This window comes from Astatotilapia calliptera, chromosome 10 (genome assembly GCF_900246225.1).
Source record: "Astatotilapia calliptera chromosome 10, fAstCal1.2, whole genome shotgun sequence".
In the NCBI taxonomy this organism is placed as follows: domain Eukaryota; kingdom Metazoa; phylum Chordata; class Actinopteri; order Cichliformes; family Cichlidae; genus Astatotilapia; species Astatotilapia calliptera.
The window spans coordinates 18,067,130-18,095,007 of record NC_039311.1 but is presented as its reverse complement, the minus strand read 5'-3'; the positions used below and the strand labels follow the sequence as shown (position 1 = coordinate 18,095,007).

The window sequence follows — 27,878 nt, the reverse complement described above, 5'->3', positions numbered from 1 at the left end:
TCAGAAAGCTCTTTGCCTGTCAATTAATATGTGTATCCACCCTTTACATAAGCCAGCTTATGTTTGCTGAAAGCTTTTTTCAATCTCATAGCAAGGGCGCTTCTGCCTCCTGTTAACAATGGTTGGTGCCGGGCAAGCTGAGAGGTTTGCACCTCCACATTGTGGATAAACCGCTGCTCAGTGAATGTAAAGTGAAGGGAGGTCACAATGAGAGGCAAGGTGCTGCTGGTCAGCTTTTACTATTCTGAGATCGGTTACATTCAGCTAGCATTGTAGCAACATAGCAGATGAGTTTCCTCTTGATAACCAACTTGGCCAGCATGTGTGATGTAGAGAAGATGGAGCATGAAAAAGGTGTTAATAATTACTTTAGTACATTAACAAGATGCAGGTCTGTGTTTCTGTGCTAATGATCGCGTGATTATATATAGAATATCATGCTGAGCATTGAACAGAAATACAGTGTCTAAAATGAGCTTAGTCTTAAAGACATGCAGTACTAATAATATTTCTATTTAACACTGGTAGAGGACGTTTTTCTGAAAACTAATAATTTTTACTCTTTATACTTTATGCACAGTTTTCCAGTAATAGTTTTATGTGTTCTAGTGTGTTTTCATGGTGCTGTATTGCTTCTTTTTCTAAAGGAATGGTTTGAGAAAATTCCTCCACACCTTGTCATTTTCAGCTAATTATAAATCATTTTGGTGATAATATGTGTTTAAAGTAGAAGCAATGTTTGTATAATTCTACAGCCAGAATTGTAGTACAGAAAGGTGCTGCAGACAGACAGACAGCACAAATGGTATGTCTTACTCTCATCCAAATTATCCTGTTAAATTGGTAAATTGTAGAGCGAGATGGTTTTTTTTGTGTGTATATTGCATTCCTCTCTGCTTGCCTTTGTCTAAAAGTCACCACACGCCACTGGTTTTAATGTTGTGGCTGATCCATCTCTAAATCCTCTGCTGCCACCCCAATACAGTGGAGGTGAATCAAATTTAGTTTTAAGAGAGCTTAAAATTACATCTGAAAAAACAGTCACATGCTTTTTTTTTTTTTTCCAGAAACAGTGTCCCGGTTATCCTGGATAATCCGTACACCTCTCTGTGAACCCTTTTCAAAAGTTTTTACCAAAATAAACAGTGGCAATAAACTAAGAGTCACTGCAATCAATGAAAGGGGAATAAAAATGGTAGAGTAACAGTAAACAAAAACAAAACGAAGTCAGAAAAAGTGCAAAGAGTGAAAAGAAAACTGAAGGTAAATGAAAAGAATTATATCGAGCACTGACTTTTAAATGTGAAAAATGGAAAAACCCAGTGATTATATACCGTATGGACAAGATTATTAGGCCATACCGCTTAATCTGAGAATTCATATTTTCAGTCTCGCTGCTGCAGGGTTTAAAAAATGAAAGAAAGAACAGGTCATTCGAAAGAGCACAGGCAATTCAGTTCAATTTTATTTATCACCAAATCACAATAACAGTTGCCATGAAACTTTCTTTCTTCCCTCCTTTATACTCCACGATCAGCTCTAAATGGTACTATTATAAACCTGAAGTGTTTAGAAACCTCAGCAACCGCATAAACTTACAGAGTGATTCACCAGGAGTTTCACGGCATAGGTTTCCATGGTTAAGCATCATCTATAGGTGTGATATGTAGGAGTATTTTTTTCCATAGTGTATGTGAGATGACTGTGAGAATATTTAGTCTTAAAATTCTCAAGCATAATAATAATGGATTGCATTTATATACCATTTATATAGCACCTAAAGCGCTTTACAATTCAACTATTCATTCACTCTCACATTCACACACTGGTGGAGGCGAGCTACAGTTGTAGCCACAGCTGCCCTGGGACAGACTGACAGAAGTGAGGCTGCCATATCGCGTCATCGGCCCCTCTGGCCAACACCAGTAGGGTAAAGTGTCTTGGCCAAGGACACAACGACCAGGGCAGAGAGCCCGGGGATCGAACCGGCAACTTTACGGTTACAGATTCCCAACCTCCTGAGCCACGGTTGCCCCTGCGTAACCTGAATTATGCAAACCGAAGCCCCAACATACTGTTTCTGGTGTGAACTTTATTTAGCCAGAGCTTTCTGCTGCACTTTCGTCCAATTAAGACAAGGAGAATAAAGCAAACAAAATAAAAACAAATAAAAGTAATTTAATTCATTTATTGGAGGAACAGGTTTTTATTTTTTTAGTCATACAATAACAATCCAAGGAAAAGTTTAAACCTACTCATCCTGCTAATCACAGCTTGGAATGTCAGATTGTACAATGCACAAAAAACCCCAAATTTGGAGATTTACTGGAAAGAATATGTGGAGAATATAAGTTCCACACAGTGTTTGTGTCTACAATCTTAACAAGGTCAAACAGACAAACAAAGATTTTTAAAAAAAAAAATCAGTATATACAAGAAGTATGAAAAACTGATTATAAGTTATTGTGATTTTTTTAGCATGTTCTTTCTTTCAGTATATGAATAACCTGAAAAGTCAAACAAAAGTCATGTTTAACCACATCAGAAATGATATTTTCCCCTGTCTGTCATCAAAACCACCTGCACAGTGCTGTGTCTGTACACACTGAGCTGTAATAAGACCTCAGAGCATAGACACAGAACCAGGTCTCGGCATTTTCAGTGCACTGAATCTGAGTTCCTGTGTTTTTTATAATACTGTAGGTTTGAATCCTTCATTACAATGCCACTGAAGAGGAACGCTCATAGTTTTCACAACATTGCTAATAGTCATACTCCTTCTCATACTTACCACATGGTGAAGTGGTATATTGACACTGATGCACAGCCAGCATAAAGCTAAGCAACAAAGAAAAACTGTTGCATTGCAGGAATTTCAAAGGTTTCTGTTAATACTTGGTATGTTTAGAGACATTTTTGATGTTGTGACTGAGTCATCACTGGAATACAGCTCCTCTGAATCCTGCATACTTACCCTCACCCTGAATGAATGAGTTTCAGGCTTTTTAAAGCCATCTTTACAGATGGTGAGTATTTTATACTCTTGGTAGATTTCCAGTGCATCACATTTTTCTTTATTTTAAAAAAGCCCCTAAAATAAGAAACACGATCAGGATCACCAGATAGCTGTTATAGACAGAGCACAGCCCTTATACTAATAACAGAAGCGATCATTATAAGAAAGCGCAGAAGACGAGCATGATGAGACATTTCTAGATTATTCTAACCTTCACAGCAGCCAAACTCTGTGACTAATGGCAGAGTTTAACCGGCAACCTTCAGATTAGCTACATCCAATGACTGATTAGGGAAGTTTAACTGACATCCTCTTCTCGTTTCATCCATCTCCCTTTAGCTGATGGAGAAAATCTGTGACACCTCTCCCTGTTTCCCCCTCATACATCCTTCCTCTCCCTTCCACTTCCCGTCTCATATTTCCTGATTGATGTCTCCTCTATGCCATTTCTCTGTCATTCCACCTGAATGCATTTTTCCACAAGCACCATGGTGTGAAAAATGTCAACATGAAAAGCAGGCCGAAGGGAAAATGTAGCACTTTGCAACTCTAATATCATGCTAATAGTGTTTTGAGAGCAGTTATATTGTGATCAGTTGAAAACTATTAGAAACAGTGTGACATTCTGGGTTTACATTGAGATGGTTGATCCATCAGTTTCAGTCCAGCGCAGTAATACAGTATATGTAGCTGTGGTTTCAAGTCATTAATCATTTTGTTGCTCTGGGTCTCACTTGTCAGCTCCTGCATAAGCCATTTGGAACAAAACTGTTTACATCAATGTGACTTAAAGTCGTGCTCCACGGGGAGCTTATTTGATGAGAGGCTTGATGCCGATTTCCCCCTCTTGTTTCATCCAATCAGGCTGAAAAATGGTCAGTGCCTGCCTGTGATTGGCTCTGTCAACAACAAATGTGCAATAGCAGCGTGCTAGCGCATAAAACAGCCCGTCGACAGATGATCCCTCAGACATGTCACTGCACTAAAATCGCACACTTCACTTGTCATTCTGGATATTTGGATTTGTAACCCTTCATCTCGCTCGCCTTCTGTCGCCTTCCTCTTTTTCTTCTGTCTTTTCTTGAGTCTGCACGTGGCTGATTTACAAGTGTAATCCCAGAGCTCGACAGAAATTTCTCTCCGGGAGCCTCAAAAACAAATACTTTGGAAATAAGGTGCAAGAGCGCAGACACTCATTGCTAGAAAGATGTATGCAATAATAACTCCTGATGTACTTTTAACAGTCTTTGTAATAGAGACAGATGGGAAACTAAAGGAACAAGAGGGAGGAAAGCGGAGGAGGGTGACAAAGGGTGATTCATCCCGGCAGTGTAGAGAGGGGAGCAGGGAATGATTTAGTCACAAGAGGAAGAGAGATTTTCCTTGTGCTGGGAGAATTGGACAAACAGCTATTAAGAGAAGAACCACCTCGCCCCCATGCTGCACTTTCTCATCCTCTTCTCTTTGGGCTGTTGGACAAGCTCATTTCTTGCCACTTTCCACTGAGGATATCTGCCAAAGAGACGTCCGGATCCAGCAATGGGGCGACACGGGGCAGGGGGGCACCAGCACCTTAACACACAATTCATGTGAAGTGTGCATCAATGGGCACACACACAGACACACAAAGATGTTAAAACTGTTCATGCACACCATCTCAGCAGACACAGATGCCTGCTGCCAGATCAGGGTCAGTCAGCTGTGAAATTCCTGTGATTGGTGTGTATTTGCTTCACTGTGGGTATACATCGCTGTTTGTATGTGTCACTTTGCATCTGCATTTATGCCTGTAAGCCTGTGTGTTATCATTTGAAAGAGCGAAGTGTGTCAAATTGAAATTAAAACAGAACAATTTGCAAATTATTAAGACTTGAAATTGAATTGAAATAACAGGCAGCATGTTAAAGGTTGATAATTTTGTTTTTTAAATAATTTTGAGTAGTAAGATGAGCTTTAGTGTGTTATGTCTGTGAAGGTTCTCAGTTATCCAGGTCATCGTAGTCTAAGAAGCTTGGAAAGAAAAGCATCTGGACTTCTTTAAGTTGCTTGAAGACGTTTCACCTCTCATCCGAGAATCTTCTTCAGTTCTAAGGGTCAAATGGTGGAGAGTCCCAGATTTAAACCCAGTGGGAGTATCCCCTCTACCTAATCACATGAGCCAAGGTGTGAAGACAGGTGTGGGTCCCAATCAGCCAGGGTTTCGGGTGAGCTCACTGTGAATTTTCACATGTCATTTTCACAGTGAGCTCACCCGAAACCCTGGCTGATTGGGACCCACACCTGTCTTCACACCTTGGCTCATGTGATTAGGTAGATTTCCAAGCTTCTTAGACTTTAATGTGTTATGATGGCACAAAGCATTCACAAGGTACTGGTGTCTAAACACAGATAGAAAAATCAGATCCAGCTAGATTTCACCATGTGCACTTCACTGTAACTACCGTAACTCTCAACCACTTTGGGGTAGAAAGAAAATTAAAATGGTTTCTGAAAAATTATTATTTTCTAATTTTACAGCCAAAATTACAAGATAAGTCCAGGCGGGCTGATACTTGGGTGATATTACATTCAGTACTTTAAGATGGCCTCGTTGTTCCATTTTTTATCTATTTGTTGAGAAGCATTCATTGTGCTAACAAGTGCATGGCCTTCCTGTGTCCTTAATGAATTTGTTTTGGGTGCCTGAGGAGCAAGGGCCACACCTCCTCTTTGAAATCTGAACATACCCCCTGTTTCCCATTGACACACGTCACCCTGTCGCTCTGTGTTATCGTCGCAGTTTTGAGTGAGACAGGACAAGATGAAGAGCAGCAGCAGAAGCAGCGCCGTGAGCTCGCTCACATCTTACCACTAATAGGCATGATTTAAATAGGGAAAGCTGTGACCTGCATCATCTGATTATGCATCTGAAGACTGTGGGTGTGTGCATATATGGGAGGGAGGGAGGGGTGAGCAAAGTTTTTCGGAGTATAATTAGAGTCTGATTAGTGTTGAGATAAGCTTAGCCTTTCAAATGACCCAATTACTGCATGCAAAGAGGGGTAGACGTTATATATGCGTTTGGTCTCTCTATCTCTGCCGTTGTCCATGCACACACCCTCACCGATCGGAGAAGAGCGCGTGTATTTTTAATGGGCCAGTATGTTGTGTGCTGAACAGATGTCACAACACCAGGCCAGTGGCCATGGGGGCCACAGCAGAGAATCAGACTGCCGAGACTGTCAGGCAGTGGAAAATAGACCTCATAGGACCAGCACTAATTATAAGATACCTAGATACCTTGAAAATAGCTTTCAAGCAGGCCTTCGTGAATTTGTTATACAAGCAAGGAGCCAGTGAACTTCTTTCATGCTAATGAACATCGATTTTTTTTATTTCAGCTTTAAACATTTTGCTTTCCTGCTGGACAAAGGCGCACAGCATTGCTGTTCTGATTAAAGAGTCTAGTTTTTAGTCTAATGTGATTACAAAATGGATATGCATGTTTTGGTGCATTAACAGTAGCTACACGTCATACAACACAATTCTGTAATCTTTCCCTTCCAGGCAGTTTTGATGTGGAAAATTCTGTGTGAACACCAAAGGAGTAGTTTATCAACCTGAGCACTTTATGTGTCAAATACACTGGGAGTAATCACATATTCACAAGCAAGGACTCTTCTGAAAGGTGTCATCGGTGGTGTGTTCAAGGACACTTTATTATCAAAAACTTGAGAGTCACCTGTAGAAAAACTCCACATTTAATTATTAGGTTTTCGCTGAACAGAATGGAGATGGCAGCCATGTCACTTTGGTTGTTAGTTGTTACACAGGACTCAGATTGATGGAGACGGATGGATAGATGGATGGCCCGGTTCAATCAAAAAGAAAAAAAAGTCTGATTTATCGCTTGTAACGATTGATCAGTACAATAAGAGCGCTTAACTTGTCTGGCCCTCAAACAAAAACATTGTTTCGGTGGTTTTATTTGTCTTTTTTGTTTTCAAAAGTAAAACTTGCTTCAAACTGTGTAAGAAATGAAAAGTATTCTGATGTGTAAAATGTTTTAAGATCTGCAGCACTTTTTTTGTTACGTCATGTCCCAAAGGCACTTCTACCTTTCCTCATAAGATTCTCTTTAAACAGTTAGACAGCGCATCAAGGATCAAAACAAGGGCGTAGCTACTGCTGCGTCTGTTTCAAGAAATCAATTGTTACTCCTTCTCAGACTCGGATAGCCAGTTATTTGCTTTTAAGTATTGTTTGAATTTTTTTGTTTGGGGTCACAAGAGTGGGACTTTGAATGAACAAAACTTTCAAAACTACAAAATAATAATTCCTAGGCCACAGGGAATCAGTGGTGCAGAGCCGGCAGTATTGACCTGATTTGTCTGCAATATGAAGATGGATGTTATGTACTATATTACATGAGAGGAGAGGATTATATAGTGCAGAGATATTTCAGCTGTGTCTTTGAGGCAATGACGCCATTTAAATCTCCTATTAACTCTGCCAGAGATTTATCACCGTTTGAATGAGCAACGCTAAATGATCTTCGGGATTATGCTAAGCTAAATCAACCACTAACAAGAGGGGAGCAGCATCTATATCGAGTGTCTGAGCTAGCCATCTTTCCTCCTGCACCCCTCCTCGCCCCCTGCATTTCTGCATTTGTGTAAACTGGACTTTTGTTCTGCGTGATCATTCCTGTTTCTTTTCTGTTTGTCAGTACAATCAACTCAGCCAAATGTCAAATTTCTTTAAAAGTGAAAACCAGGGCATTGGCCTTCTTTGCCCTACCTTTGCCTTTATGTTTTAGTATGTGTTTTGCTCTCTGCTTTTCTTGTGCTATTTTCCTGTTCAAATCCAGCTGTTGCTGCCTAATTGGAGTTGATTTTGCTTGTCTGCATGTGAACCTGGTTCACCTGTGCATTGCGCACATGTGGTTCATTGTGACTAAATTATTTTTTCGCAGTTTTTAGGTCAGTGACTATACAAGTGTGGTATGTATAATTTATTGGTAAGTGTTTATCTGACTGATCACGCAGAAGGTCATTGAATTGGGTGGCAATTCAGGAAGTCACAGTTGTACTCTTTGCTGAGCAGACAGACATTTACACTCCTACCTATATAATGGTTTACACTTCGAAGTAGATCCCTGTCATCCCCATCATCCTTTTTTTAGCTACAGTCTCACTTGCTATGCTCTCTTTCCCTCCCACACCACCACACTGTGCCTCTCTCCTCCTGCCTCTGCTTTCATGTTATAAGAGCTCCACATTCCCTTTGAGCATGACATTGCCCATTCCTCCCCTCTCCGGATCCCTTCCTCTCCTTTTCCCTCCCGCTCTTACATTCCACATTCTGTTACCTTCTCCTTGTGTTTGCCAGAATGAGTGGCAGGTGTCTCTTCCAGATGCCAAGTTGTTGTTGGGAGGCAGTTTTGACGACGACCTGACAAGCAGCATGTGCGCTTGCAGTTTTTTTTTCCTCCTTCTTCTTCTTTCTCTGTGTGTTGTACGCACATTATTACTGGTATGGAGGAATGAGAATGAGAGAGAAGAGGAAGACAGATCTTGTAATTGAACCCTGGCTGTGCTTGATGAAGCTTTCAGCAAATATCTAACCAGGGAAGCTAAGATGAGAATTTAGACAAACAACCAGCGGGAAATGGATGCAGACACAGAGAGTGAAAAGAATGAGAGAGAAAGAGTTTTGATTAAAAAGGCATCACTTGCCGAACCAGACAATTACTGGTGTAAAGTGAACACCACATTGTGTACGCTACACCAGAGGACAAAAGGACATCGTCATCTGTGTGTTAATGAGGCAGTCAAGCTGGAATTTGAACAGCAAACCACTGGAGACAAAACTTTACCACTTCAGAAAGGTCATGACCAAAAGTGTGTTGACACCCAACTCCAAAAAATGATCTTGACCAATAGGGGGTGAAAATCAAGCCAAAGCACAGCTTTCTAAAACTGCAGGACCATGGCATTATGAAAAATAATAAAATAAAATGAACAACAGGGCTAAAGCTACCGGACGGGACAGGGAGGAGAAAACAAAAATCAAAAATGTAGCTCCCTAAATGGTCCGTCCCCAAAGTGTTTTTCTTTTTTTTGTTGTTGTTGTCTTGATAGGAAATTTTCCTCTTGTGACAGCAGCATTGGGCAAATGTTTATATAACTTCATCCATCTATCCAATATTCCTATCCCAGCTGTCATAGGGTGAGAGGCAGACTGTCTATAGGCCTGTCTATATGTTCGGATATAGACAGGAGCAATAATTTTCACTAGCTTCCAGCAGCCACCCACAATCAGTGGGTGAATGCTCATTTTTTTCCTCACAGCCAGTGGTTGCCAGATGGTTGCAGCTCAGTCTCTAGGTCTTTGTTACCGGGGCTTTACTTTAACATCACATCATTAGTGGTCACCTGTCTGCAAATTCTCAGTAACTGATTAAAGCAGCCACTACCTGACTTTGTTTTTCATACATACTATTTAAACACAGGCTTAGTCATTGGAAGCTCTCACATACTGCACTGTCCTGGAAAAGAGAAACGTGGAGAACACTTTAGCATGAGCTGTCTTTTAAGGATCCCATTGTGAAAACTACAAATAATAAGTCTGAAATCTAAGTCTGTGGTTTGGTCCCTCTATAAGACATCCTTGGACTCCAATTATAACGGAGTCCTTACTGTGCATAGTTCAGCTGGGCTAAGTGTTTACCCACTGCTGGCTAACTATCAGTGTTGAAGCCAGCAGAATAGTGAGCAAACAAATTACAATAGTCAGTGGAGAATAGTTATGTCGGGGGCTTATAATTACAAAAAAGAAAAGCAATACATTTTGGTTAAAACAAATAAACAGGAATGCTAAATATGCAGACTTTGAACTTTCAACTTGATGATATGACACACAAAGAGATTAAAAATGAGTTTTTTATCCATTTGGTGTAGAGATACGTAAAGCTGAACACAGCTTTCCATCCCAACCTCAACACCATCCAGCACCTTCTGGATGAAATGGGAACATGACAGGGACCCAGATCTGATCACCCAACAACAGCATCCATCCTCACTAATACAAATCCCTGCAGCCAGGCTCTAAATTCTTATCAAAGGCTTTCTCAGAAGAGTGGAGGCTATTATGGCAGCAGATTATTTTTCAGTATCATTGGGCATTTTAAGCCTTTATTACAGACAGTGGAGAGACGACAGGCAGAGAAACATGCAAGAAAGGTCTTTGGATGGACACAGCAGAACCTGTGGTTCATCGTAAGTGGTGAGCTGAACAGTTACTCATCACTCAAGTTAATTTGTACATGTGATGTCCTGGTGTCAAAGCTACTGTAATTTGTGCATCTAATGACTGTGTCGTTCATTTTACTGCCTTACTTGCTAGATGCTTCCTGGTTCTATATACCGTAAATCTCAATAGAAGACATTTTTCTTTGACAAACATCTATTTGGGGCAACAAAAACTCCTCTGAAGCTCTCTTTACATTGTTTTTTGCACTTCCAGTGGAAGGTAAGTGATTAGGGATCAAGGGCAAGCAAACATGTGCTGTTGTCCAACTACTGCTCTATATAGCTCTAAAAATGTCTTAAGGCAGCAGGTATCAAATCAAATAAGCTTTAAAATATTTAATCAAGAAAGATTCAAGCCAGGTATGAATCACTTTAATGAAAGTACCCATAATTCATTTTCTTATTTAACTGCAGCACACGGGGGAAATGCATCATAAACAGTTACCAGTGAAAAAGACATTTGTTTTTTTACTTTGAAGCTCCATACTGGGAGTTTTTAGGGGTTTTAGATTTGGCCCAATTCCAGTTTGATACCTCGGCTACTTGCTGATTTGCAATCATGTTTATGTATTTCAGCACTAGTACTGTGAAGCTAAAGGCAGTGGCGAGTCCAAAGAACTGCTGACTTCAAATTACGATGTTTCGAAACATGCTTGGAAACAAGGTCCTGTTGTTGATGCAGGATTGGAGATTTTCCCTCAAAGGTGCTGAGAACAGTAGCGTACATTTTGAGAAATGTCAACAGCTTATGCATCATTAAGAATGCCTATGTGGCTCAATCCTTGACTCACAAGCCCTTTTTTCTTTGTTTCTATCTTACTCTTAAAAGCTGTCTAACATCATAAGTGATCGTGGCTCAAGAGTTGGGAGTTCGCCTTGTAATCGGAAGGTTGCCGGTTCGAGCCCCAGCTTGGACAGTCTCGGTCGTTGTGTCCTTGGGCAAGACACTTCACCCGTTGCCTACTGGTGGTGGTCAGAGGGCCTGGTGGCGCCAGTGTCCGGCAGCCTCGCCTCTGTCAGTGCGCCCCAGGGTGGCTGTGGCTACAATGTAGCTTACCATCACCAGTGTGTGAATGTGTGCGTGAATGGGTGGATGACTGGATATGTAAAGCGCTTTGGGGTCCTTAGGGACTAGAAAAGCGCTATATAAATACAGGCCATTTACCATTTACCATAAGTGAACAGAGAAAATTTCGTGTTTTACAAGGCAAATGATGAATAAATAAAGCGTCTGGATGGATGGATGCTGGTGGGAGTTATACTGCCCCCGGTGTCAAAGCCATATGGCAGTCAGCAATCTTTTTATCTAATATCATCAGCTTCATCTCTCAATCTGTAAACTTTGAACACCCACAGTTAATCTGCAAGCAAAGATAAGCATGAATCAGCAGACATTGCCCTCAAATGGGAAACACATGCACACACTATATTGAACAATGAAAAGCAGAAAGATGGGAGATATAATTGGAAAGACTGAAGGGGGTAAAGGGTAAAGAGAAGGGTGTCAGATATAAAGAAATGATGAAAATACCAAAAGGAAAAAAAGAAATGAAAGACTGCAGGGGTAAACAAAAGGCAACGAGGGAGGAAAAGCAATTGGAAATGCAAACTTAAACGCTAACAGCATTATCGCAAGTGTGTGTCAAGGAGTCTTGAACCAAAGACAATTTGGATGAAAAAATACACATAATGGGACCAGTGGGAACACGCTACTGGTGAGTTTACCATTGCAAATTTAAAGTATACTAACAGCTGAGAAATCATAAATGTGATTTGGGATGCAACTGAGGTTGGAGACGTTCCCAGTAGAATGTTGAGTGTACTTTACCAAGATATGAAGACCTTAAGTTACACTGTTAAAAAAAACATCCTAAAACAACGGTAATATTCCGGCAGCTGGGGCGCCAAAATACGACCGTGAAATAACAGAAAATAACTCCCGCATAAAAATACGGTTATTTCCAGTAATGAAAATACAATTAGTTGCGCTAATTTGACATGGGATCTCGCCTTTTTCAAGTGCCGCTAAACATTAAATCAGGAACATGTTAATGTGATTAAACAATGAAATCATCTATAAATAGGGAACAAAACCATCTTAAAAAAAGGGTAATATTCCGGCAGCTGGGGCGCCAAAATGCGACCGTAAAATAACAGAAAATAACTGTCCCATAAAAATACGGTCATTTTCAGTAATGAAAATAGAGTTTGTTGCGCTAATTTGACATGGGATTCTGCCTTTTCCAAGTGGTTTTAGACATTAAATTAGGAACATTTTTACATGATCAAACAATGAAATTACCTATAAACAACAATCATAATACGTAAATGTACAGAAATATACAGTTAACAGTTGGTTTAAATAACAATTGATTGCATCCCCTGGGACAGACTGACAGAGGCGAGGCTGCCATATCACACCATCGGCCCCTTTGGCCATCACTAGTACCGTATTTTCACGACCATAAGGCGCACTGTGCTAAAAGGCGCAGTCTCAGTTATGTGTGCCATTACTGTATTTAACACACACATAAGGCGCACTCGATCATAGGGCGCATACAAGTACCGTATGCGTATTTAAAAATAAAGCGGGAGCAAACCTGAATTCGGTACCTTACTCACATTTCTATTGCCGGTAATCGTCATCATCAACAACACACAAGCATACAAGTGTGCGTATTTAAAAATAAAGCAGGAGCAAAACTGAGTTTGGTACTCACATTTTTATCATCAATCAAACCCATGGAAGTCCTCATCCTCTGTGTCTGAATTGAACAACTGCGCTAAATCTCCATCAAACATTCCAGGTTCACTGTCTTCACCGTCAGAGTCACTTTCCGTGCCGTGCGGCTCCTCGGAAACGATGCCGGCTTTTGCGAAAGCTCGAACAACAGTGCCAGCAGACATGTTAGCCCAAGCATCTACAATCCATTGGCAAATTGTGGCGTAACTCGCCCGGCGCTGCCTTCCACTCTTAGTGAAACTGTGGTCTCCACCGGTCATCCATCGCTCCCAGGCCGCTCGCAGCCTTACTTTGAACGGGCGGTTCACACCGATGTCCAGCGGTTGGAGTTCCTTTGTCAGGCCTCCCAGAATGACAGCAAGCTCACAGTGCATTTGTTGCACTAGTTTTTTCACATCGGCTGTGAGATGCATAGAGTCACAGATCAACAGCGATGGTGATGCGTGGAAAAAACCACCTGGTCTCCTTACATATACCTCCCTCAGCCACTCTTTCATCATTTCCTCATCCATCCAGCCCTTTTCATTTGCCTTGATGATTCCTGCTGGAAACTTCTCTTTAGGCAAAGTCTTTCGCTTAAAAATCACCATAGGCGGCAGTTTCTGTCCATTAGCATGGCAGCCAAGCACAACAGTAAAAGAAGACTTTTCATACCCCGTTGTGCGTATCGCTACCGTGCTGGTCCCCTTCTTCTCCACAGTGTGACTCACCGGGATGTCAAAAGTGAGCGGGACCTCGTCCATGTTAGTGATGTGGCTGGGCTGGATGTTTTTGTCGCCGATGTGTTTGCTGCAGTAGGAGCGGAGGATGGCCAGCTTTTCCTTATAATCCGCTGGAAGTTGCTGCGCTACCGTAGTCCTGGTCCGGATGGAAAAATGGCACCGTGTCATAAAAAGTGAAAGTGAAACTGCTTTTAGCCGAATGGTGACCGTCGAAACGCTTCTCCCGCTCGCTCTTTGCTCGATGATCCACCGCTCGAGTCTTTCCTCCAACTCGAGCCACCTTGCCTTATGTCCGCGGAAACTCAGCTGCGTTTTCTTGACCTGCCGGAGCTTGTTTTCTAGCTTCCTCCATTTGCGAACCATCGATTCGTTAATCTTAAATTCTCTCGCCGCTGCTCGATTTCCATGTTCCTCCGCGTAGCTGATGGCCTTCAGTTTAAACTGTGCTTCGTAAGCGTGTCTCTTTGCCATTTTCAGGGTTGTTAAAACAACGATGTCTTGCATAATGCACATACCTGTTCTTTTATACAGGTATGTGCGATTGTCCCGGTATATACGATCAACGCCCACACTTCACCCTTTAACGTTCTCATGGTGTTCTCTACTACGTTCTCCTTACAACACATAGGGCGCACCGCGCTATAGGGCGCGCCGCACTTTTTGAAGAAAATCTAAGGCTTTTAAGTGCGCCTTATGGTCGTGAAAATACGGTAGGCGGTAGGTAAAGAGTCTTGACCACGGACACAACGACGGAGAGTGTCCGAGCCGGGGCGCGAACTGGCACTCTTCGGATCACAAGGCGAACTGACAACTCTTGAGCCACAAACGACCTAACTAGCAACGATAATAATATTTATGTGATGTAACACAAGCTTATAGGGATCATGTTATATGCTTTTCCATAGCATTACATTTGAATTCAACAGTTCAATCTTTCAAATAACGGACAGATATTTGTGAGATCATGATACATTTGTGAATGTATTTTAACAATCTAAATATGCATATGTACAGACAGATACATTTAATAATCATGACAATTATGTTGTATTACATTAAAACAAGAACATCTAAACAGCAGCACATGTCCCAAGGCATGATGGGAGACATTTCTGGACGTATTTTTACGATCTAAATTTACATATGTACAACAAAATATATTTAACAAACAAGTAAATTGTGTTTTATTACATTTACAGTGATGTTATGTTATTTTACATTTGACGTGTCAGATCACAGTCTACTTATGTAAATGTAATGATATTCTAGAAAAACAGTACGCAACTGTAAAATACACAGTAAAATAATTTGACATTACTATTTTTTGGAACAGTGTATGCAATTAGGAGCTGAATGTCACTGCCACGTCAGCTTTAACAACAAATTCATCAGCTGAAAGCATCTCGAGGCAAAAGATTAAGATGAGCTTCTATTCAAGCAAAGACAATAGAGTTCAGTCAAGTCCCGTCAAGCAATGCTGTTCAGTAAGAACCACAAAGAGACAAGGACGCAAACGCAGAAAGACGTACATGCACAGTATTTATTTCCCATGCTCACGCACACAAAGTAACAAACAGCAGCTTTATCCCTAATTAACAGAAACAGCAGGTGGGGCAGAGCAGCACATGAAGATAAGCTGGGGAGGAAGGCATGTGTAAATGTTCGGTAGAAAGAAGGCAGAGAAGCATGAAGAAAACGGGCAACATAGATGGACCAATAAAGCAAAGGAGTAGAGAAAAGTTAAGATAAAATCATTTCTATACCCCGCAACACTGAATATCCACTATATGTGTTACCGTTTATAGCAATAACGAATGACCAGTCAAGCCTATACACAGACTGGGGGGACGAAAATGTGTGGAACAGATAAAAAAAGAAAAGGAAAAGAGGACAGGGAAAACGAGACAGACAAGGACAACTAGGGAAGCTGGGGGCTGCACATGTGAAGGGAACTCTAACATTAATATTTAATGTAAAATTGATCAGTTTTTATATTTATTATTCAACCCTAGAGTGGGTCTGTCAGTGCAATGTATATATTCAAATTTAGATACATTAGTACAGCTCACAAACCAAGCTATGATCTTATTTGTTGGTACTGCAGAAAGCACCGCAACACAGTAACGAACAGCAACGGCTAGTTTACGATGGCTTACTTATTTGCTGTATAACAACACATTTTAAAATGAGTTGCTTCTTTTACTGCATTACTATTATACCTTACCTCAGTGGCAAAAAACCCCTTTCATATCTGCTTCATCTCACTTTAGCACATTTCCACTGCCAGTGTTTTAAAAAAATGCCATGTAAGTTGGATATTGATATAAGTTTGGGAACAATGCTATATGGCTATATAGTGATCACAGAAGAAGAGAAGTTTTGCTTGTGCTGTGATTCATTAGTTGTATAGATACTTGACTGACAGTGACTGACAAGAAAAACTGCTAGTAAGTTAGTTATGATTCTCAATATGAAAATTTATAAAACATAAACATAAAACTGTTAAATGACATTGAGGTCTACCTGATGTTGCACGAGACCAGAGACCATCTCAAACTGAAACAAATTGAAACATTTCCCTTTTATTCTGCAGTGAGAAAATCCAAACTCTTGGATTGCACTGAATGGCTGTGCTGCACTTTAAGGCAACTTGTGTCGGGGCCACCGCTGTGATAAAGATCTCTACTGCTGTTTTGTTGCTTTTTGTCAGATTCTCTTTCTCCGTGTGTCTTCCTCTGCTCTGCGCTCCCCTCTCGTGTGTTGAACGTGGTCAGTCACGATGCAGAGCAGCAAAACAGCAATAAAAATTTTCACACTGAGCTGGAATAAAATAAACAATAAAATAACATAAACATACATAAAATAACATGAATGAAATACTCTAAAAATGTTTTCCTTTCATTCTTACTTTCCTTCCTTCTCGGAGAGAGCCAACAGTCACATGCACAAACCAGCACATACAGGTGGACTCACTACCTGGGGTTGGGGTGGGGGGTGCTACTTTAATTTCTGCTAAAGGTTGCCACGCATCTAATGATGCGTGGTTTGAAAAGTTAAGCATGTTTAACTTTTCAAACCACGCATAATAATTTTCTTTCAATTCTTAATAAATTATGTATTTTTATTTCCAGATAAATAGTAAAAACATGGACAAATCCACAAATAATTAAGTAGTTATTGCTTAACCATCCATATTTATTAATATTCATTATATCATACAATTTTAAAGTACACAGCATTGATTTGTTGTTGTTATGAGAGAAGACAGAAGATGGGCTGCTGTGATAACGGAGGCTGTGTGCCAACATTTTTTTTTTGACAAAAAGGTCAGACTTGTCCAACAGAGCAGACAGTGCTCTCAGTATATCCTTCAGAAGAAATGTCACATACTTCTGCAAGCAAAAGTTTGTGAAGCCTTGGAGTTTCAGGTTTTTATAAAAGTGAACTAATGTGATCTCTATCTAAAAAACAAGCTGATTAAACTTAAAGGAAACAAGCTGCTGTGCTTTCCATGCCTTTTTTTGTGAACACACTAAGCAATCGATCACAGTTAAGGCAGGAAAAAAATAAATGAACCACTGTGTTCCTGGGGAGATGAGATTGGATGTGTGGGTTGTAGAGATTTCCTTCCCTATAAATAAAGGCATAAAAAGTCTTGACCGGCATAGTCTGCACTTTCTTGGTTGGTGGGAAACGCAACTTTTTACTTAGTGTGTGCAATAAAGACATTAAAAGTGTGCGTGTCTGTATACAATTGGTTTAACCAGATTGTGTGAAATATCTGAATACTTTTATAAGTAATCAATCCAGAAATCCAGGATTTTGTCATGTGCAATCTCAAATTTGCTTAACATAAAAGATTAAAACACAAAAATACCATAAGTAAGACTAAAATACTTTTTGCATGGAACACTGAAATAATTACACTGTTAGACCGCAAGTACCCTGTAATTACGTGTAATTTCATGTAACAAGTACACTACAAGTACCCTGTATTTGGATGCAATTTGCGGGCAACAAGTCAGGTTTTTGCAGGAAACAATGAAACAAGTACACTGTAAGTATACTTTCTGGGGTGCGTGTAGTGTTATGGAGTGACTAAGGTGCAAGTACCCTGTACTTACGTGCAATTTGCAGGCAGCACGTGTGGTTTTTGCAAGAAACAATGAATCAAGTATACTGTACACCCTTAAGTACACTTAAAATTTACCATGAAATAACCCCTTAAAATTACTTAATTAAATTCTATGTTAGTATTTCATTGTTTCCTGTACAAAGCAGGGTTCGGCGATTGGACGGCTATATCGACTATCCCCTATCGGCGATCGTTTTACAAGGCCGATTCATTTATTTATTTGCCCATGAGTAAGTTTGCTAATAACGATGGAGCTACTATTATTTTTTACATATCACCCAACCCTAGTACAAAACTTGTTACATGAAATTACATGTAATTACAGGGTACTTGCAGTCTAACAGTGAAATTATTTTGATTGTTTCCTGCAAAAACCTGACTAGTTGCCCGCAGAATGCATGTAAGTACAGGGTGTTTGCCTCTCATTCGCAGGTCATGTTATAAAGTGTTACCAAAAACAGGGCAAAAAAAACTTCACAAATAGATAAAATACAGCCATAAAATAGCCACATTAGCCATCTGTTAGCATTAACATACTGTAGCATCGCAGTTGGACTATAAAGTTGTGGCAGAGTGGAACCCAGACACTACTCCATACCTGTGCAAAAAAGCAAGGGAGCAATATCTGAACTGAGTAGAGAGTCCAGTGTGGAGAATTTATCCGAACAAATAACGAGTGAAACCCGGAGCGGAGCAGCAGAATGATATGAGTTTCAGACCATAAGACAAGAGCTGAAGATGTAAAGAGCTGCAGACTGAGCTGGAAACGTATGAATGGTAAATGACAGAGAGACGCTGCAAGATAACCTTTAACTTTTCTAGTTTTACAGAATTGTATTAAAATGTGTTTCTTATTTAGCTGTTGCCAGCTGTGAGGTCAGTTTTAAAATGCAGGTAGTGGCTGGTTCAATCTTTTAGATTGTGTTGTTTGTTGTAGTCTTTGTTTATTAGCGTATTTGTAGGTTCCGCGTAATTTACCTTTAAGATATGAACTGAAATTATCTAAATAATTTGTTAAATTAATAAAACCTCTAAACTTAATCCTAAATACTTTTGTTAACTATAATGTATATTAATGAAAATGAGTTAAAAATCAACAGGGTAGCTTGTAGCACATAGCCACCCCTCCCTGAGCCTGGTTCTGCTGGAGGTTTCTTCCTGTTAAAAGGAATATTTTCCTTTCCACTGTCGCCAAAGCTTTTACTCAAAGGGATTCATGTGATTTTGGGGGTTTTCTCTGTTTTCTTTGTTTTATTATAGGGTCTTTACCTTAAAACATTAAGGGCTTCGAGGCAACTGCTGTTTGCATCTGATGACCTCAGAGCATTCACTGGGTTACAGACAGTGAGCAAGTAAGAGATGTAATTAGGAAGTAAAAACCACTGAGAGCTTTACGAACTATTACAAGGAATTTAGATATACTGACAAACACACATTATGTTACAGCAGGACAGAATGCTGCAGTCCCGCTTAGAGTAATACAGAATCGTGCAGTGTGTGGATAAAACTCTGCTATCCTCTGCTTACATTTTAGAACATGTTGTTCTTTACAGAGCAGCGATGTCCTGGTCAGGATGACATCTGTCCATCACATCTGTCCATATCACTCACACATGCCAGTTAATAGCTATTAGATCACTGAGTACTGAACCTGAAACTTTTTTCAAAATAAGACAATAAAAATTGGCACGAATCAATGAGTGACACTCTAGATGGCTTTTACTTTGAAAAGACAGGAATTCTAATTTCCCTGTCATTGGGTTGTATTTAGGGGGTTTAGGTGGAAGCATGACTTGTGTGGTTTAAATGTAGCTTCAGAGGTAGTGTCGGTGGTTGGTGATTCATTCCCTGGTTGCTCCAATCTGCATCCCAAATTTTCCTGGGCAAGATACTAACCCTAAATTGCCTTTTGATGCATTCATTGGAGAGTGAATGTGTGTGACTGATAGAAAGCACCTAAGTATAAAAACAAATGGGATAAGTGAATGGGTGAATGTGGCATACTGCATAAATTGCTTTGAGTGCTCAGGTAGAGTAAAAAGGTGCTTTATAAGAAACAGGACAGGACCTCATTAATCTCTAAACCCTGGTCATGGGCCTGCTAACACAAAAACATGTTTCTATTTTGGCGTGATTGTCTTTGTGTTATTTTCTTTCTATTCCATTCTTAATTTGCTCCCCCTCTATATTGTTAAATATTGTTCATTGGTTTTTTATTGTTTTTATTGTCACATATACAAAAACTTAACAAGATGCACGAGACAAGGAAACACAAACAGGCCTAAATTTGGAAAAAGAAGAGATGAGGCAGAAACACAGGGAAGATGATTATTACAATTTGTACAACTAATACTAGAAATAATATACAAGTTATGAACCGAAATGTAATAAATAACAAAACAAAGAGAGCACAGTATTGCAAACCATCAGTTAGAAAGACATGGAGTAAAAACAGATTTCAAAAACTCAGAACCGCAAGAAATTAAACTCACTATAGCAGGTATACCGTCACCTCGACGTTGATGTGTTGTCTTTGTGTTGCATACAAATGACGTCACCGTACTTTTGGCCACGTTGTTATAACAACCACATGCAAATTAGATGATACTCAATTGTAATCGGAAAAAAACAAAACCGAGTAGATTGAGCCCTTTCCTGTATGAGGTTTCTTCTTGTTAAAAAAAGTGTGCTTACTTCCCATTGTCACCACATGCTTTCTATTAAGGGGTCATGTGACTGTTGGAGTTTCTTTCTAATATTATAGGAACCATTCATTTAACTACTTAATCTATTTATTCTTTATTTTTCTTTCTTTCTTTCTTTCTTTATTGGTTTAATTTCAATACCCGTCTTAGCTCTCCCTTCTAATCATACAATCTGAGACTTAAGCTGGTGCAAAAGCACAAGTTATGCACACACACACATTTCATTTCAAATAAAAGGAATCTTACTTGCTTGTGTCATCTTTGTCTGTATTGTATATGACTTGTCTAAATCAAATTTAAATGAATAATAATTATAATATTGTAGGGTCTTCAATCTGAAGTGCCTTAAACAGACTGTGGTTCTAAAGTTATGCTATATAAATAAAATTGACAATGAAAGGCAGACATATACACCGACACACCAAAAGTTACACACAGGTCATCGTTCTCTTCATTTAGCAGTTATTCCCGAGATCTGCACCCTCATCTCTTTCTGCTTGACTTCATTTTTGTCTCCCCAGCCTTACAAACACATCAAACACTAGAATGATCCAGAGCAGGGGAAAAAGTCAAATAAATGTGAGTGAGATGAAGGGAATCTGAAAACAAAAAGTAATATCCACTTCACAGCCACACTGCAGATGATTCCCCTATTCATCCTCCACCTCCTCCCTCTCCCAATATCCTCCTTTCTTGGTTTCCTTTATTGTGGGAACGTATTACAGGTGTGGTGTGTGTTCACTTGTAAGCAGCAGAAACATCGATTTTGTGTCGCCTTTAGAAGATAACCAAAGGATATAACACTGCATGATGGGATGCTGTGTGTGTGTGTGTGTGTGTGTGTGTGTGCGCCATATTGTCAAGATTAGTGGAAGGAAGAGAAAAATATATATGTATTTACCTCACTGACAGCAATACTAGCGCATGATAAAAAACACCACACACTCTCCCCTCTTAACAGAATGCTTGCACACCTGAGCAGTATTTTTCCATGTTTTGCACATTGTATACAGAGCCTTTCTGAGGCTTTGGTAGAAAATGATCCCATGACTTTAAAATTGGGGGTTTGAACTAGTTTATTGTGTTTATTGTGAAGGTAGCAGTGGGTGTAGAAAAGGTTTGAGAGCAAACAGTTGAAAAATATGTAGGAAGAATGAGCTCACACAACCATACACAAGTGTGTGTGTGTGTGTGTGTGTGTGTGTGTGTGTGTGTGTGTGTGTGTGTGTGTGTGTGTGTGTGTGTGTGTGCGAGACAGAGAGAGATTTGTGTCAGCGTTGTAATTCGTCTGCACTGAACCATGCCTATTGTTGCCCTTGTAAACTGAGAGCAATGAGTGTTTCATTCAAGATGCGTCTGATAACAGAATTTCTGCCGTATGAATTAAATTAATAAAGCTTCTCTCTCTCTCTCTTTCCATCCTTCTCTTTTTTTCATCCCCATCCTCCTCTCCTCCTCCCCTCTCAGGTTACGGTGGGGTGGAGCTACTGTTGGTGTTGTGGGGCCTGGATCTCTCTTCACCCTGCCCTCGCCACTGTATCTGCTACACTTCACCTAGCACTGTCTCCTGCCAGGCCCACAACTTCCATGCTGTGCCTGAGGGCATCCCCGCTCAGAGCGAGCGCGTTTTCTTGCAAAACAACAAGATCCAACGGCTACTTCGAGGGCATTTCTCGCCCACTACCACTATGCTGTGGCTTTACTCCAACAACATCTCCTATATACAACCATCCACCTTCCATGGCTTTGACCGCCTAGAGGAGCTTGATCTTGGGGACAACCGGCACCTGAAGGCCATTGCCTCGGACACCTTCCTGGGCCTTGGTCGGCTACATGCCCTTCATCTATACCACTGTGGCCTGATCACCCTCCCTCCCGGGATCTTTTCAGGCTTACATAATCTCCAGTATCTCTATCTACAGGTACACGGATAACAGCTGCCTTTTATCTCTATTGTGTACTGCATCTGCCACCACAATCGCATTATGGTGTAATCTGTCAATCAAGTTGGTTCAGCACTTACGCCCCATGAATTGGTCCCTGATCAAATAACTGAGTGTAATGAAAATACCACGAGCTTTCCTGAAACAACAATACTCCTATAGTACAACTTCTGTGGCTAAACGCTGCAAGAGAACTATGTAATCCGAATCCATGCCTGAATATATGATTTCATTAATTACACAGTATGTTTATGAAGACAGAAGGATGATCTATTTATATCACGATGGAAAAATTGCTAAGATTGGCAGTGAATGAAAGTGGTGCATTTACTGCAAAGTATCTTTGAGCAAGATGTTGAACCCTCAGTGGCCCGCGATGCAGAGTGTGAGTATGTGAACAGTAAAGGTTAAAAGTGGTTTGGATAGAAAAATAAAAGAGGACTTCAGTGTCGTGTGGATGATTGAATGAAGCTTGTAGTAAGAAAGTTCTTTGAGTGCTTGAATTGAGTACAAAAGCGCTATGTAAGTGCCAGCCCATTTATCAAATATCTTTGGGTCTGTTAAGTGCAAATGTCAGATGTCTAGTAGTTTTGACTTGCTTGCTAGATGTTGTCAGTGAGCTATAGCAGTCTAACAGGTTTAGACATGAAAGAAACTGTTTTTTACCTATTAGTGTTCAAATAAAGAGTCTGTTTAGATTTTTACACTGCTCTGGAGAAAACTTATATTGGGCCAAATAAAAGTGGAATTCATAACATTATATGAAGGGTTTAGAAAATTCTGTTTTCAAATCATATTTTCGAAAGGACAGTTTATTGGCACTAAAAGTGTTCCTACAACACGCTTTACTTTCACAAAGGGAATAAATTCATGATAAAAGCCTCATCAGATCATGAGCTGCATTCTCAATGTTAACAGAGAGAAAATCATTGTTACTATGGGCAATTTTTTTGAAGCTGAAATTACACAGCTGACTGTGTGACAGCTGACTGTGTGTGTTTTTCTCCTTAATGGATATGTTTTATTTGATTTATGTTTTTGTTATATTGAGAGTTAACAGCTCATAGCCTTTTTTCTTACTTTCTTACAGTACTTACTGTTTGTAGCTTTTAAGCGCTGTAACTGTTGCAATTTGAATTATGGCTAATTGGGTATTTATTCAGTTATTATTTTAATAAATGAAAAAGTTTTTCTTTTCTTTTTTCACTGAACTGAAAATGTACAGAACCATGAGTGAGTTCAAAACTGTCCAAAGGTTCATTATGAGTAAATGATGTTTTCATTGTTTCAAACCTACTTAGTAACTGAGGCAACAGCTACAGACTGACAAGTTTGGAAGCACTTTTACGTCAAATGTTTGTTTGTTTGTTTTTTCAAAGAAACCCCAAAGGGAAAAAAATAGAGAGAAATCAGTTGGTAGAATGAGAGTAGATTACCCCTTATTATTTATTTGATATAGTAATCTCCAAACTTAGTCAAAACTCAAAACATAGTTTTTAATTCAAAGGGTCCACTTTTGAGCTCTTTAATCCACTTTATTTAGCCAGTTCAGTTAGTTTATGCATGTGTTCTCTATAACACACACACACACACACACACACCAAACACACATGTATAGTTTATTTAAGGATTAAAATTAACATATTATCTGTATCTTGTATGATTCTAAAACAAACAGAAAAATGCAAATGCAATGGATTACTCATACTCAGGTAATAAAAACTATGCTTGATGTCTTGCAACCCATTTTAAGCTTCTCTTTTTATCTTTCCTTTTTATTCCTACATCCTGGCAGGATAACCAGTTAGAATTCCTAGAGGATGATTTGTTCATCGACCTTCTGAACCTCAGTCATCTCTTCCTACATGGCAATCGTCTATGGAGTCTTCGCCAGAACACTTTTCGAGGTCTAGGAGTCTTAGACCGGCTCCTTCTCCACCAGAATCGAATCCAGTGGGTTGATCGTCAGGCCTTCCATGACCTTCGGCGTCTCACTACTTTGTACCTGTTTAATAACTCCCTCACTGAGCTGTCTGGAGCCACCCTGACTCTTCTACCAGCCCTGGAGTACCTGCGACTCAACGACAACCCCTGGGAGTGTGACTGCAAGGCCCTGTCGCTTTGGGATTGGCTGCGGAGGTTCAGAGGCTCCACCTCCTCTCTGATGTGTGTTTCGCCGCCTGAGCTGACAGGGAGGGACCTGAAAACGCTCAAGAAAGAGGAGCTGCCCAGCTGCATATCAGGCGAGAGTCATGCGCATGGCGCCCCAGGCAGAGAGATTGAGCACGGGGAGTCTTTAAACCACCTGAATCGTCACAGAAACCATCACAACCACCATCAGCGGCCATACTTGCCCCACGGGGACCAGTACAGCTTGCCTTCACCCTCACCCCTACCACGGCCACCTAAAGGAGGCCGCCGAAACTGTACTCGCCGTGGCCGCAAGGCAAAAGGGGGGCTCAATGAGGTGCAGGTACTTCAGGAGGGGGGTGAAAAAGACTACACTCCAGATGGTGATAAATATGACCTGTCTGCCACAACAAGGAGGAAGAACAAGTGCATCCCCAGAACTTCCGTTGGCCCACCAATTGGGGTCCAGAGAGCTAATAACAAAGCAGGGTCACATCATGCAGGTTTAGTTTCGTGTTTGTCATCAGCTCTGCTGCTGTCACTCTACTTTGTGATCCTACGTTGAGACAGGAAACGGACACTGTTGTGCTGGTGATGCAACCATATGATTCATTCTCCTGAACCACCTTGTTCTGGCTCTTTAAATGAGGCATGTGCACATAAATGTGTGTGTAAATGACTGTGTACAAAGGACATCACTGAAAATCCCTGTGGTATTAATGCAGGGGTCATTCTGAGTCATAATCAATACATGTTAGTCAGGGAAAACTATTTTGCCCACTTGCTTTGATGATGTCACCAAGGGAAACAACAGGAAAACTTTTGTGTCTCTGGCATCAACTGCTTCACTGAATTTATGTACAGCCACATAAAATAACAAGCCAATAATTCAGCAACAGGAACACACAGTAAGTAACAAAACAGTTCATGGCTCAGTCTCTGCGTTTAGCCCCCGTGACACGATAGCGCTCTCAACCGCAACCTCCATCTGTCAGTCAAGCCGAGAGGAAGACATACTCATTTGTAGCTGTCACCGTACTCACTCAGCAACACCTTAAGATCAAGAAAGAAAATACCGCTGACACAAGTGGCAGGAAAATGAGTCATTGTGAAACGTTTTAGCAGTAATAGCTATAACCATTATATACCTGCAAATAAAGTGGTTTTCTTTCACGTATCAGGACAAGTTTAATGTGAATCTGTATGCTTAACTTTTAACTTTTTAGTCTAAATTCTGAAAGTACCACAGAAATTGTCACTCAACTATTCGCCATTCAGGTCTTCAAACTGTTGAAAACTATAATCTGTCTGTGCCCTCACATCGAAACTTCAAAAAGCCATTCAGAACTAACCAATCGTTCAAGGAGCCAGCTGGTCACAGTCAGTGTAAATGAATGGGAACGAGTGACTGAAAAAGATTACGATTTTTTTGTATTAATGTTTGTATGTATATGTGTGTGTATGTGTGTGTGTGTGTCCTCTAAAAAATTTAATTAAAAAACGCTAAAGCCATGCGGGTAGAATGAAGTTAGAAAGCAAGAGTGCCTATCGAGAGCCAGTTTCCAATATGGGCAAAACTTTGGAATTTCATTCAGCCTTTGACCTCTGTGGCTACAAAACAGAGGCTCAGCTTATGCAGGTCAAGGAAAAGCTGAGGCCTGAGCCAGACTCACAATTCCAAGAAACAGATATGCACTTTCCTCTTTCATACCGGCTATAAATACATCTTCTAAAGAGAGATGATCCAATCCAAATATTCTTCGGGAGCTTTCAATCAGATGATGATCACCACAAGTCACGACATCTTCTGCCAAGATCCAATCGTTCATCAAAAGGAGAGCAGAGAAGTAGCTCAAAATCTGTGATGATCACCGGACGACTGACAAACTCCTGGTTTTCTCTCTTTGTTTAGTGTGCTCCGAAACAGACATCGATGTGCAAGCCCTGACTGGAGACTTGGATTTTAATGCTGCTACGTTTGAGGAGAGAGAATCCCATTGGCCTTTTGTTGGCTCGGGACTACTCTTCAAGAAATTAAAAAAAGCACAGAAAGAACTGTGTGACATGGCGCCCTTTGAGCAGTTCAAGCACACACCCTCTAACCCTCCCAAAATAGCCCAATCTATCACCTTCACAGCCTTCCTGTCCCACTATAAACACCCCATGAGTCCAAGGTTTTTGAATCATAAACAGAGCACCACAGATAATGCCGAGACTTTGACTCAGTCACTCAGCCAAAGTGCTCAATGACAAAACCTGTACAGATACTCATGGGCCACCCGGGTACCTTGGCAAGCCAGTAATGCTAAAGATCTCTTTGTTTCTTTTACAATTACAAAGTTATAAATCTTATTTTGAAAAATAAAAATACTCTTTTATGCAAAAGATGAACTATAAGCTTAAAAAAAAAACAAGCTAAATAATTGGCACGCTAACAAAAAGCACAAAGAATAATGAGTTTAGTTTTGCTGGCATCCTTAAAATACCTGGTTTTGATGGGAATTCATGAGCAGGGCCCGCATTTGTACCCTGCTTGGGTGTGTTTCCCACTGAGCCCCGCCTTTTCATGTCTCTCTATCTAGATGTCGGGAAGCCTGTCACTTGAGTCATTCTCCTGACATGTAGGATTTAGAAATCCCTACTGGTGAACTTGTTTGTGCTGCTGTTAACCCAGAGGTGATGTAAATTGTGTCTGTTTATTCCTGTGAGGATGACTTTTATATATATATTAAAAAAAAAGAGAAAAAAAAGTGGATAAACTGATTCTCTGATGTGTCTCAGTAGTTCCCTCAAAAAAAAGAGAGAGACTAAAAACAGGGAGCTTGAGGCTGGAACTTTTATTATTATTTTTTAAATATGATTTTTATCATTATATCATTTTCCCTTTCAGTCTTTTTATTTTTTTTTGCTTTCCTGTTTTGTTTTCGCTGACTCACTGAAGATAAACGGTACACTGCACTGCTCCACCCCCAACCCCTCCCCTTACCGCTCCTCCAGCTTTCCTATTCATCCCCTTTTCTCCCTCCCCTCCCCTTCTCCTCACCCCTCCAAAACTTGCATCCTTTCTCTCTCCTTGTCTGTCTGTCTATTCTCTTTTCCTTCTCCTCCTTCTCTGCTCCTTTCCTTGCTACTCCCAACACACACACACACACACACACACACACACACACACACACACACACACACACACAC

At 40.4% G+C, this 27,878-nt stretch overlaps 1 protein-coding gene across 1 annotated transcript in view; it reads left to right on the top strand.

Moving 5' to 3' along the window:
• Positions 1-27,387, top strand: part of rtn4rl1a (reticulon 4 receptor-like 1a) — a 117,537-nt gene extending 90,150 nt beyond the window's left edge. Inside the window, exons 2-3 of the mRNA XM_026182938.1 lie at positions 22,081-22,535; positions 24,352-27,387. Of these exons, the coding sequence (XP_026038723.1) occupies positions 22,081-22,535; positions 24,352-25,251 (1,355 nt within the window). The 3' untranslated portion in view covers positions 25,252-27,387. The remainder of the gene's footprint in view (positions 1-22,080; positions 22,536-24,351) is intronic.
• The last annotated feature ends 491 nt before the right edge of the window (positions 27,388-27,878 follow it).